The sequence below is a fragment of the Taudactylus pleione genome, unplaced genomic scaffold, assembly GCF_031769625.1.
Source record: "Taudactylus pleione unplaced genomic scaffold, aTauple2 ptg000398l, whole genome shotgun sequence".
NCBI lineage: Eukaryota > Metazoa > Chordata > Amphibia > Anura > Myobatrachidae > Taudactylus > Taudactylus pleione.
Window position 1 is genome coordinate 7225529 of NW_028284800.1, and position 13948 is coordinate 7239476.

General features: G+C 43.0%; 1 protein-coding gene across 1 annotated transcript; it reads left to right on the forward strand.

Annotated features, from left to right (window-relative positions):
• Positions 1 to 5274: 5274 nt before the first annotated feature.
• LOC148506693 (kinesin-like protein KIF19) lies at positions 5275 to 13635 on the forward strand. Its single transcript, XM_088446451.1, has 8 exons — positions 5275 to 5319; positions 6838 to 6948; positions 7458 to 7545; positions 8792 to 8928; positions 10479 to 10604; positions 10917 to 11096; positions 13240 to 13336; positions 13610 to 13635. Exons 1-8 carry the CDS (start codon positions 5275 to 5277, stop codon positions 13633 to 13635), a joined length of 810 nt encoding a protein of 269 aa, XP_088302577.1.
• Positions 13636 to 13948: the final 313 nt, after the last annotated feature.

Here is a 13948-nt window from a genome sequence, read left to right on the forward strand (position 1 = left end):
GAGGGGGTAGTGTGAGAACACAGAGGTATTTTATAAAATATAAAAACTTCATAATCCTAAACTTCTAGTGTAGCAGGCTAGCAGCAGCTCAACCAGGCAGTTACCATGCGAACACAGCTTCAGAAGAAAAGAAATCCTATCCAGCATCTATCCTGCTCTGCTCTGCTCAGTACTTACCTCACACAGAGACAGCAGTGCTCTGTGAGTGCTGGCCTCAGTATCTGCATGGATAGTCCTCTCAGGGCTGCTCCTCTTAATGCAGAGGGAGAGACAGGTGCGCAATGATGTCATCAAGCTGTCTCATTCCGGTCTGAGAAGAGGGACTGTCACCAGACTGGATTGGGCAGGGCGGGCGGTGGACCAAATTAATCATACAATTGTAGCACCGCCCACCCACTACACTTATTAATATGGCCTGGGCAGCGCTGGTGGGCGGCACACAGTGGGGCGGGGGCAGTCATAGCGGGAACCGGGAAGCCAGCTGCCGAGCCTACCATCACAAACAAAGCAAAAACTAACTTAATTGATTCAGGCAATGGCACGCAGCTGCGGCTGCCTGTGTACTTACGAGTCCTGTTGTCAGTCAGGTGTGGGCCATGTGGCCAATCCTGTAAGGTGGGCGGGCCTGGCAGGCAAAAGGGGTGGGCTGGCCAGGCAGGTTTAGCCAGTAAAAACTTGAGCAGTGCGAAGCTCATTCAGGCTGACAGCTGCAGCCCACAGCTGCCAGTTTCTGAGGCTGGGTAAGGTGGGCGGACAGAGGCGGAACTGGTTCCGCCTCCAATTAGTACTGACGGAAAGCAGTTCCACCCCGTTCTGGCCCACTTTAACCCCTGGGTATAATAGCAGATGGAGGGTACAATAAGTCCCCCTTACCCTGGCATTGCCTACACAAGGGAAAAAACACATTCTGCCACTCTGAGTAAAATTGTGTAAATAGGTCCAGGCTGATGCACATGCAAGATTAGTGAATCAGTCTTGACTAGTTAAAGAGGACAGATTAGACATTGCCAGCCTCTGCATACAAAGCTGAATAAAATGAAGCAAAGCCCCATGTAAAACACATACATATATTCCTTAACCGCTTGCCTGGCATGGACATAAGCTTCTGTCCACACCAGGCAGTTCTTTATCTGTACTGGACGTAAAATTTCGTCCAGACAGATAAACATGAGGGCTGCTGCAGGAAGAGAATCTTCCCGCAGCTGCTGTTCTCAGAGGGATCTTCCGGTCCCTCTGCTTGCCAGCACCCTCTCCCCCTCTGTCTGAAGTGCTGCCAATCACTGCTGATCGGTCAGCAAAGCAGGACCCCCCACCCAGCGCCTTCCCCCCTCACTCACCTTACGTACCTGGTGCCTGGATCCGGTCTCAAATTGAATGTTGCGATGGTCGCGATGTTTCCGATGTTCCGATGGTGGTTCCGATGTTCCAGTATGTGAAAAAACGATTTTTTTAAAAAAAAATCTTTAAAAAAGAAAACCTTTTTTTTTTATGAAACCAAGGAGTATATGTGTGTGTGTGTGCGCGTGTGTCATCTTTTTCTCATTAATGAATAATGCATGGTAAAGTATTACTATTAAGTTATAACAAATACTGCTCCTGAAAATCCTGCACAATGCCTATTATATGCTGCATTCCTGTGAGTGTCAATTGCCCGCTGAACACCAGTAGGAGTGCTCCATAATAGCAGGTTACTTATGGTAAGAGGAGCCCCCAGAGCATTCAGTAAAACCACCTTTCACTTCACAGACAGGGAGTTAGCGCATCTATCACTAATATTTATACATCATTTTATGTTGTACTTAGAGGAGCGATATTGTTGGATAACAGGATCCCTAATCCTCTGTCCTTTTTCCATAGGTGAAGATTTCCTCCAACCCAATCTCTACCTCTTCCTTTATAGGCACCCATGGGTGTAGCTATAAGGGAGTCCAAGGGTGCCATTGATATGGGGTCCAGAAGCTTAGGTGGCCCAGGATGCAGGTCATATTGTTGTCGACCACGTTCCTGGAATTGCCCTCTAAGCAATTGACCCATTGCCCAGCCTGATAATAGGAACTTATCAGAGCTCATATAGATGGTGATCACTATCTCTCCCTCTCAGTAATGCTCCACACTGGTATGATCCATCTCTAATGCTCTTGTTTTACCTTCACAGGTGCAGCTGAGCTAATCAGTGAGCTCAACACTGTTATACAATAGGCTTCTCCTTGATTACTGCCTTTGTAGAGTGAGCTGGGGCTGTAGTGAGATATGTGGCATAATATAAACTGGGGGCACTTCAGTGTGCCATAATATGAACTGGGGACACTGTGTGACATAATATGTACTGGGGGCACTGTTTAGCATAATTTGTACTGGCAGCACTACAATGTGGCATATTGTAAAATGGTGGCACTACAATGTTGCATAAAATGAATTGGAGCACTGTAGCTATAATGTGAACTTGGGCACTACTATGGGCTTAAATTGAACTAGGGCACTACTATTGGTAATAACATTACTAGGCTCTAAAATGGGATATACAATTTAATAATATATAATAAGTTATCTAGGGAACTATGAGGCATAAAATTAACTAGGCACTACTATGGGACATAAAATATATGTGGGCATTACTATGGGTCATAAAATTAACAACTGGTGTGGAATGAGCATTGGGGAGGGAGCACCTTCAAAATGTTGCTATGGGGCCTTCAAAGTTTTGGATATACCCCTCAACACATGGCGATGTCATGATGTACACAGAGCAGTGACATCTAAGTTTTTGACCCATACTGTACATGAGGGCTCCTCCATACTGATCACAGCATTTTAGTAGACCAAGGGATTCATTTACTAAGCGATAGTTTATTGTGTGGTTTGACAACTACTATAAATTAGATGAGGTTTTAAGATTTAAACCACAATATTTACTATCCTGTAGTTTGGAGGCTGAAAACTCAAACAGGATCCTAAGTACTGAGGTTTGCAATCCCCTATACCGTATGCTGCACCAGCCAAACTTCATTATAAACCCAGATATGATATGCATAAATGTATCACAGCCAATAATTTAGCCAGCGGTAGTATTGCTATGCGGATGTCTATCAGAGAATCAAATGACAATCAACCATATGGTCTTAAACACTGGAAAAGGGACAAAAATGATTGTTCAAATTGGTTAAATTAGTTTGATTTAACCAATTTGAACAACTATTTTTGCCTATTTTCCAGTGTTTGTGAGTAAATGGCCAATGTACTGCGGTGAGGTGAGACAGGTGAGTGAGAGCCTTTCCTGTCATACTTAGGAGTTTTGACTATAAATATTATAAGAAAGATTAAAAAAAATATTATAAATATCTTCTTTGTATTATTTTAATAATTTTTTATAGTCAAAACTCTGGAGTAAAAAGTGTATGGCAGGTGAGGCACTGCCTCCCTGTCTAACTGTTCTGCACATCCCTAATCAAAACACACCAAATTTCCAGCACTATATACTGCTATACCTTTGTATAAGGTCCACATGAACCCTCAGGCCAGTGCATCCCCAGCCATTTACCTCACCGCACGTCACTGTAATATATAGTATATGCCCAGCATAAGTAATGTGAATTGATGGCCAGATATAACATACAGTAGCTGAGATGCTAATGATTAAAGTTCTATCAGCAGGAGAGCTCAATACACAATCAGCCAATCAGAAGTGACCAGCTGGTGCTGCTGGTTGCCACCATCATTGTGTATGGTCGCAGCAGCACTACTGCCACCACAAAAGATACACATACCTCTCAACATGACCCTCTCCAGGAGGGACACAGGACCTCAATCAGAGTCGGTCGTTGCGGCCGCTTGGTCGTACGCCACCGATGTTTGCTAAACTGCGCATGCGTAAAATTCCCAATGCGCGTGCGCAAACTAGCTATTACAATCAGAAATTGCTCTCTCCTTGAACACAGCCAGGTCATTAGTTTGAGTGACAGAATGAGCTGTTTGTGGGTGGTAACAGGGGAAGGTGCTTGTGAACGGGGGAGTGGAGATCCGAACGCAGGCGTGCCTGACTATGCAAATGGTGTTTTATGGGAGTGCATAATTAACTAAGTAGTGTCATGGCACATGTGACATGGGAGGTTTTTACACTGACTTGATCGTAGTGCTTAAGAGAGGGTATGGTCAACCTTAAGCTCTACGACCAGCTCCGATGGTTCCCGATGGTCTCGATTAATCCTTATATGCCCGGAGATGACGTGTAATGCGAATGAGAAGGGGGCGTATTTTTAGTCTTACGGCCGCATCCTCCCCTCGCTTGTCCAGCTAACGATCCCATCTTAACGACGCAACTTGCGAGCGCTTCATTTGCATATCCAGCCCCTTTTACCTTACGACTGAGCGGCCGCAACGACCGACTCTGAATGAGGTCCACAATGCTCTGGGCCTGGACTTCCCTGGTAATTTATGATTGGTGGCGGCTCCAGAGGTGGGGCTGCAGCACAGTCCAAAATTCAAATAGGGGAGTCACACCAACTGCCAGTGAGTCCCAGCCAGTGATGTTGGGCAGTGTGTGAAATGACAGTTGGTGTGGCTCCCCTATTTCAATTTTGAACTGCGCTGCAGCCCCGCCTCTTACCAGGAAGTCCAGGACCAGAGCATTGTGTCCCTCCTGGAGAGGGTCATGTTGGGAGGTATGGATACATCTCCAGGGAGGTGTATCTACCTTCAGGTCTATATCAGTAATTATGAGAACATGCCCCTTTCCTTCCCTTCCTCATGCCACTGCTCCTGGGCCTAAGAAATCATAAGTACAAGAGGTGCCAAAATTTGAATACGGACGAACTGTATATGCACATTTTATAGTATGCAGAATCAAAATGTGTATCTGACTCAAAACAATAGATGTACATCCGACACTACATGAGGCTCACTCTGTATATATTTCCACAGATGCATAGTATGGGCCTAAATGTATCACAGACACACACAGCGCACAGATAATACACATCACTGCTGTGTGTAATGATTACATTTCTGCTCATCCCAGTTATGTGTTTTGATTTATTGACATGTAGTTATCACATTGTATTTACTATTAGCCCCCAAAGCCCTGCATGAGATACATGGCAGTGCCCCCCTGCCAGGGCACCTAGTGATGTCATAGTGGCAGCTGATGATGTCACTATTGGAGGTGGGATGGGTATAATAAGGCAGCTGGATGCTTCCTGTGTTATATCTGATATTGCTGGACTAGTGACAGTACAGATATTTTTCTTCTCATTTTTGAGTGGATAAAATGATATTACGATGAAGAAGGTGGTAAATAACCATCCTAAGGACCATCATATGGCTGTAAGTAACTCTTATAGAGCCATGGACTCACTCTATTACTGATGGTTATTGGTAATAGGTCACTGCTATATGATTTCAGAGTTAGATACATTAGTTTTAAAAACTCCCTTTTCTTTGTATTTATACTACTTAGTATTAATATGTTTTGCTTAATAGCTTTCCAGACTTTCTAATATTTATGTTAATGTTCTGATTTCAAATTATTTAAAATAAAAGCAAAAATATTGTGAAATGCTGTTATACAAGGGGAAGTGTATCTATATCACTGTTTGGTTTGCTTTATATTAGTGGTTGTTGCCACTATAGGGAGATTACCTTGGCATTAAAAATCCTGTATTGTTCTTATATCTGTTTCATTATTTCACAGGTCGCTCTGCGCATCCGTCCATTTAATAGGACAGAGGCTAAGAGCAGTGCCCGATGCATTATACACCAGCTCGGGCCGCAGGTAAGAAAATGCTAATAACAATATTTTAGTTTAAACAACTGAATTAGTTTCACATTAAACACAATTAATTATACAATTGTTTTCTTACCAATACATTATTCTTAGATTTATTTGTTGTTCAAATTTTATTTTATAGCACATTTATTTATTTGATTTTTCACATTGTATATATATCTGTGTTTATAAATATGATAAAAAGAAAATGTTTTGCTTTGTGTATCAGAGGTGGAACGCTATCCACAGTCCCCATAGACCCATAAGCAAATCAGAGTAATGACCTGCTGCACAGATAGTGCACAAGAAATGGGGAAATCATGGACCATTGCTGGCCTAAGCAAATGCTGGGCCTGCTGCAAAACACCATTGCAGGGCTCCTAAGCTGCTCCTCCCTCTTACTAACCAGCTGAATACGTTTGTCAAACAGGGGTGTGACCCCACAGACCAGTAGAAAGTGGTGAGCTCTCTGCCTATGGCTTCCTGTTGGTCTACGAGGTCACACCCCCCTAGGCTGCAAATGCAGCACCAGCTATTGCTATATCCTCTGAAGATAGTGTGAGGAGAAGATGTCTATGTTTATATACTGCAGAGAGGCCGGACAACATCTTCCATCTTACCCTATCTGCCCAATCTAGGGCTCTCGGTTAAGTAGGGATAAAAGATGTCATGCACTTATTTTATGGACAGTAACAATTTCCTCAAATAAGGAGGTTATGCTGAGAATTGTAGTTCTACAATAGCTATAAAACCACTTGAGACACAATCTAATAAGTTATTATTATAATATATCTCACTTACAATGAGAAGAACCGCCAAGCTTATGAGTTAGACCATTCTGTGTCTTAAGGGCCTAAGAACCAGTGACTAGAAGAGTTTATATAGATATCAGCAAAATGCTCCCGGAAACTGCTGAAATGCTGACAAATATGTCTCTATATTCCCAGATCACGTCCCATGTGTGACTTTGCTTTTATCCATTAATATTAACTGGATTTAAGATCTTCTGCTCCAACCGGAGAGGTGCTTGTAGAGCCTGGTGACATATAGTGAACATGTCTTCTCTTTCCTTACAGACAGTACTACTGCAGGACCCTGGCGAGGATCCTGATGATGTCCTGCGTTGCTGCAGGACCAGGGAAAGGACGTTCACCTTTAATGAGGTGTTTGATCAAGCAGCTACCCAGGTGATTGTAATCCTGAGATATTTACAATGAATAATAAAAGTTAATAGTATATATAATACAGTACTCAGGGACATTCTAAGAGAAGAGGGTTCCTGTGTGCTGTCTCTGAACAGGTCCCCCCCAAACCATTGTACTTGAGGTGTAGTCTCTGGTACTGTGCCAGAGCCTATTGTGCAGGTATACTGTATATCTCTGGGAAAATGGCACCACAAGATAGATTTATTCTGAGGCAGCTGCATGGTAAGTACATACAATGGGTGTATGGAGTGCGGTGTGGGGGCACTGGATTCAGGTGCTCATGTGCACCACACACCCTACACCCATTATACATATGGCAGCGCTGCTCATACTGCATCTTGTAAGGGAGTAAAATAGTTAATGAGAACAATTTATCATCATATGTGACTGTAGCATCAGCCAGTAATGCCTGTACAGCTGTCATTTCTCCTTATTCAGTATAGAGCATATTTTTACATTATTTTCATGATTGCTTATGTGTCTCATTTCAGGAGCATGTCTATCAGACCACAATGAAGAACCTAGTGGATGATATCATCTCGGGGTACAGTGCTGCTATATTTGCATACGGCCCAACAGGTAATATTAATGTTATTAATACATAAGTCTAATTGTTTATATTGTATGTGTGAAAGTAGTGAGCTGGTGAAATGAGTGGTGGTAAAACATGTGGACCATCTGTATTGTTAGTAATTGTGAGCTAGTAGTTTCCTTACGGGCTGTGCAATTATCCTGGTGGTTCCAGAAAGTGAGGCGTTAGGTACATGGCACAATCCGGGTCTATGCACTGAATCCTCAGTGTAGTGATGACAGATACAGGATAATAGAGTAACATTTAATTGAAAACATTCAATAAGGGCACAAGTCATAGTTCTTAAGGATAACTCTTCTATTTGGGTCATGGTAATAGCATGAGAATGGTGACAAGTGTGGTAGTTAGAAGGTAAATCTCATTTACCAAAATATTGTTATAGATTTGGTCTATAGTCTAACAATATATTACACTATAGCTGTACAGGTGTACAGGTAAAAGTATTGAATCACATAACTATGTTACAATGTTGTTTTGTGTTTAATAAAAAGCCCCCAAATGTGCATATTTTAGATTTTTATATAATATCTTAAATGATGTTTAAATTTTAATAGTTATATTGTCAGCTTGTGATAGGCTGTGGTTACCACTGCTTCTAAAGGTGCGTACACACACAACGGTTTTTTGAACGATTTTGCTATAATGTCGTCGTTATCGTTCAATCGTTTAAAAAAATTGTTGCATTTTTTAGCCTAAAAGATGAACGATTAACGTTCATGCGTGTTCACGTTTGTAGTTTGTTGTTCATCGTCCATTCTGACTGAAGAACTTAACGATTTTCATTAAGGGAAAGTTACATAAATCGTTTGTAGTTCAAAAAAATCATTCATGACATTTAGTAAATGAACGATTTTAGTAAACGCTTTTCATTCATTTTTCCCTTGAAAAAATTAACGAAAATCGTTTACTAAAATCGTTCATTTAGAAAATCGTTGTGTGTGTATGCAGCTTAACTCTCACTGACCAGGGAATAGGTGCACCCATCACCAAATGTGGAGGCAGCATTTTATGGGCAGGACAAATATACAATAGTGCACAGTCTATCCATTCACTAACAAGCGGTGACATCCCTGAGAGAGTGAACTGATGAGCAGCATCCTGATGAATATTGGTTTAGTCACATGATGTCTGTCACTGTTCATTACTGACACGACATATTGTATAATTGTATATCTGCCATTCTTTCTTGTAACGTTAGTGAGTGTATACTAAATGCCTTTATATTTATTACAGGCACCGGGAAGACCTTTACTATGATGGGCAATGGTCACGAGCCCGGAGTGATATTTCGCGCTCTGAAAGATCTATATAAGACCATTGAGGTGCAGAGAGGGCAGAATAAGTTCTCTGTATCATTGTCCTATGCTGAGGTAAATATGTGAGGAATATGTGCTTGGTTTATATTCTATATGTCTTATTTAGAAGTGGATGGAACTCTGGGGGTTTGCATAAAATATGCATTTACATACTGCGCATACATGAGCAGTGTCGAGCATACATAAGCCAAGTAAATTGTAGCACAATTAGACATGATGTATAGGCAGATTGGGTTGTGTGTCTATTGCCAGTGCTGGAGGGCCGGGTGCAACTACACAGAGTGATGATAACTGTTAGCAGTGCTATCATCTGATTGGCTGATTGTGTATCTACCCCATCAGCTGATAGTAGTAGATTCATTAGAATCCCAGCTATGTTATATGGAGTCACGGCAATATATTCACATTACTTATTTATATGGAGACACAAGGATTACACAGAGCCTAACAAAGTACATAAACAATTGAGCAGACAATAAAACAGTGACTTACGGTGCATACACACGGTCAGATTTTTCTTCAGATCTGAACGATAACGATTTAAAAAATCATTCAATCGTTCATATCTGAAGGAAAATCTGACATATCTGACATCTGTCAGATGAACGATTTGAACGATGCGCGTTCCCGATGGTCAGATAACGATATCTGACATATGATGTGTTTGCAGTCAGACTTGGACGATTCCATTCATTTTAATGCAGTCAAAAATCGTTCAATTGTTCAAATCCTTCAAATCTTTGGTAAAATCATTCAATCGTTCATCTGACAGATCTGACAAATCTGACCGTGTGTATGCTCCATTACAGTACAAGACAATGCTGGACAGATACATTGTATATAAATATTGCTGCAACAGTGGTCATAACACTGAAATAAGTAGCACGGTTGCAGAAGTCAAGGGTTAGGTGCAGTATATAATAGTAAGGGAAGGAAAAGCACATGGGGAAGAGGGCCCTGCTTGTGGAAGCTTATATTCTAAGTGGTAGGGGCAGACAGACAAGGGTGACCAGATGGGGCAGGCAGTGAGCATGGGACAGAGGGCCTGATTCAGACCCGCTCGCGAGTGCTGAGCGCTCACAAGCGGATCGATGGTGGCCCAGTGCGCATGCGCACGACGGAGCCGGCTCCGTCGTGCACATGCAATCTGTTTGAGCCGAAAGCACTCCAGGGCTTGCGGCAACGAGACCCTACCAAAAGGGTCTCGTCACAAGCTGTGGTCTCGTCACAAGCTGTGGTCACCCACAGCTATACGAGTGGCCAGGAGGCCACTCTAAAAATCAAGAAGGACGGCCCTGATTCGGAGCGAGCGCTCTGTCAGAACGTCCGGCTCTGAATCAGGGCCTCAGTGTAAGAATGAGAGATGGAAGGCTTTGATGAAGATGTGCATCTTGAGAACCCAGAACTGAAAGCTAAGATGGGCCACTGCCCTATATGTACATTCCCTAAAAACCCTTTCTTCATGATATACAGCATCTGGAGAACTACAAGTAACACATTCTCTTTCCAGAGAGTAATTGTGGATTACACACTTGTGCTTGTATTGCAGAGAGTGATTATTCCTTGTATTACAGAGAGTAATTATACCTTCATTACATTTGCAGGTCTACAATGAAACCGTTCGGGATCTGCTAAGACCGTCCTCTGGATGTTTGAACCTTAGAGAGGATCCCAACGGCAACACCAGGATAGAAGGGATTGCTGAGTTCTTCCCCAGCAGTCCTGAAGAGGTGACTATCATTAGTCTGTGCTACCCTTATGTAGCGTCCATGTATCACCACTAGTCATCACTCTCTATATTATTATTATTATTATATTCTTTTAGGCACCACAAGGGTTCTGTAGCACTGAACAACGGGGAAATTACAATTCTGTCTGTAAAGAACCTATTAATGTGTGTGTGAATAAGCAGAGCCCATGACTATGTGACTGCTGGTGTAGTGACCCTGCTGTAGCTATAACATATGGGCAAGTGTACCTTTTATGAGTTGTTTTGTGTAACCACAAGAGTGTTGGTGCATCTATATTACCTTCTTTTTCAGGCCATCGCATTACTGACTAAAGGGAATAAGCGCCGCTCTAAGGCAGCCACAGCTGTAAATAAGAACTCATCCCGCTCCCATGCTGTGTTACAAGTCACCGTAAAGCAGACAAGCAGTGATGGAGTGTGCACGGGCCGGCTGTATATGGTAGACCTGGCGGGATCAGAGCGAGCATGCCAGGTACCACTTCTGTTTTACATCTCATTATCATTTCTTTGTATTTCCCCTACAATGCCAAAGAGGTAAATATCGTAAGAGTTTGCTATCCTTCTGCAGTGTTCATGCTTCACCACTAGTCGTCACTGTTTAAAGAGAGAATATTTGTCAGTCACATCAGTCCCTGGCCCATTGCAGCTTACACTCTAATTTCTCTAACACACACAAACACAGAACCCTTGCAATGACAAAGAGGAACATACAATGTGTTTTCAGGAATATAGAAGGTTACTAAAGCTGCACTAAGCTAAATGCTTTGGTGTTGCACCAGTAAGCACAGATAGTTCACTCAGAGCATGCCTGGGTGTGTGCCTACTATCCGCTCTAAGGGAACGCCTCAATCTCCAGTTGTGCTCTGTGCAAGATTTTGTTCCAGTCCTGCTCTGTACGATGAGGAGCAGTGGTGCACCAACACCATACATATACTAGGGACACCTTTCCTCCTCCCCACTGCTCCCCTTCTCCTTTATATTCTTCTGCTCCTCTGCAAATGCCGCCACCTTGCTTGGTAAAGTTAAACCCTAATAAAAATCTAGATGCACTTGCATACAGAGCCGTAACAGAGCATAATTGCACCCTGTGGCACCCCCACCCCCTGAGCACACCATGTCATGATGTTGCATGTACTGTATGACATCATTATATCGTGTAGAGGGGCTGTGGTTGGCAGCTCCAATAAGTGCAGCGCTGGCTGGGTTCCAGGGGCATCTTAAGAGAGGAGGGGACCTGTGTGCACTCCTCGTGTGGGGCCCCCTCCTCTCTCCCCGGCACTAGAGTGTGCCCAGAGTCTCCTGCGCATACACAGAAAAATGGCCGCCGTGGCCATTTTCCGGTGTTCTGAGCAGCGCAGACACCCGACGTGGGACCACGGACAGGTAAGTCTAAAATAATATGGGTGCAGTGTGTGCAGTGCGGGGCCCCCCTGGACCCGGGGGCCCGTGTGCCCCACACACACTGCACCCATTATAGATATGCCACTGCTGGGTGCCCTCAGGATGCCCAATTGGCTGCATATACTGTGCAGGGTGCCCATCTGGTGTGTCTGCAGCAATCCTGGCAGCAGAGTTCCAGGCACCCTGCTAGCCAGGAGCAAGGGCCGAGGAGTGGCACTGGTGGCCCATAGCTAGTTATCACCCTGCTCGCACAAATTGAGGCACATGATGAGACCAAAGCTGCTCTTGCACTGTGCAACATAAATGACATCCATTATGTGTATAATTATCAGAGAGCTAAGTAGTCCTAGGGTAGTCCTGTATTCTGAAGTGGCATGTAAAGTAAGCTCTATTCTTTGATTAAAACTCTTTTTGTAGTGAAGGAGATATAACAGAGCATGTCATGTTTATAGCTCTTTCTCTCGAGTTTGTAGTGCTCTCTAAGCGTGGCCTTTCTCCCTTTAGAGCCGTGATTCCCAATCTGTTACCGGCCACCGCCCCCTTGGTTACTTAAGCTGGGTACACACTAAGATTTTCTGTCCAACCATCCAACTAGTTGATTGGTTGGAATGCAAATCTGGTAATGTGTGGGAGTAAATGATGATCAGCAATTTGCTCCTAAATGCCAGAAAACAGATGAAAATGGTCGGTCAGACAAGTTTGTTAAATGTTTGATCTAAACAATTTGTTCAAACAACAGTTTTTGTCCGTTTTCCTGCGTTTGGGAGCAAATTGCTGATTGTCATTTGCTTTCATACCTTACCAGATTTTCATTCCAACCAATCAACTAGTTGGATGGTTAGACAGAAAATCTTTACGTGTGTACCCAGCCTTACATTTATTTCAGTGACCCCCACCCCCTGAGACCTTACTCATAACAAGTTATATACATTTTTGATTAATGTTATTTTGTAATTAATAACATAGACCAGTATTAAATTAATGATACTAATATAATAATAAATTTTTTTAGTAGCTTGAGTTAAATTACATGCAGTAAGAAAAGCATTTCAGCCAATATCACTAACTAAAACAAAGGTGAATTAATATTCACTGTCGTAGGACACAATTGGAGTAAACTGTGTAAATAGTTTAATCATAGTTTATGTGTTTGTACCACATTACTGTGACTGAAGTCAGATGTGTCTTCATTATCTTTTCTGTTTCTATGTCAGACTAAGAACACTGGCCAAACCCTGAAAGAAAGTGGCTATATAAACCGCTCCCTTCTGGCCCTAAGGAACTGCATTATGGCGCTACGCAAGAGACCAGGCAGCCATATCAATTATCGGGACAGCAAATTGACCTGGCTGCTAAAGGTATGTTATTACTATGAGATTTCCTACATACATATGACAATACAACTGTACCTGATGTCAGGGACATTAATAAGAGAGAAGGGCCCCATGTGCAGTCTCCATGCAGGTCACCCCCTTCTCTTACAGGCACATGCACTAATTATACTCTGGCACTGCACATTCTTTACTGGGCATGTGCAGAACCCTGAAATATGGCACCCATGTAATTTCCCTGGTGACTACATAGGTGATTATAGCAGCATTGAGTGTTAAGTATAAGTTATGGGTCCAAGGTGTGCTCTGTGAGACCACTGGACATGTAACCCATATACCCTGCACCCCTAATAGATACACCCTGGGGCATATTTATAATGGGTGCTGGGTGTGCAGTTCAGGGGGGGGCTGCACTGCACACCCTGAACCCATACTTTTTTTTTTATATTTACCTCTTCTAAGTCCCACGGAGTAGCGCTATACAAAATGCCGGGATAATGGCTGCCGTGGCCATTTTCCCAGCATTTTGTGCATGCGCAGTAGGAAGTCACAGGGAAAATGGCTGCCAAACCATTTTCCCAGTGAGAAGCTC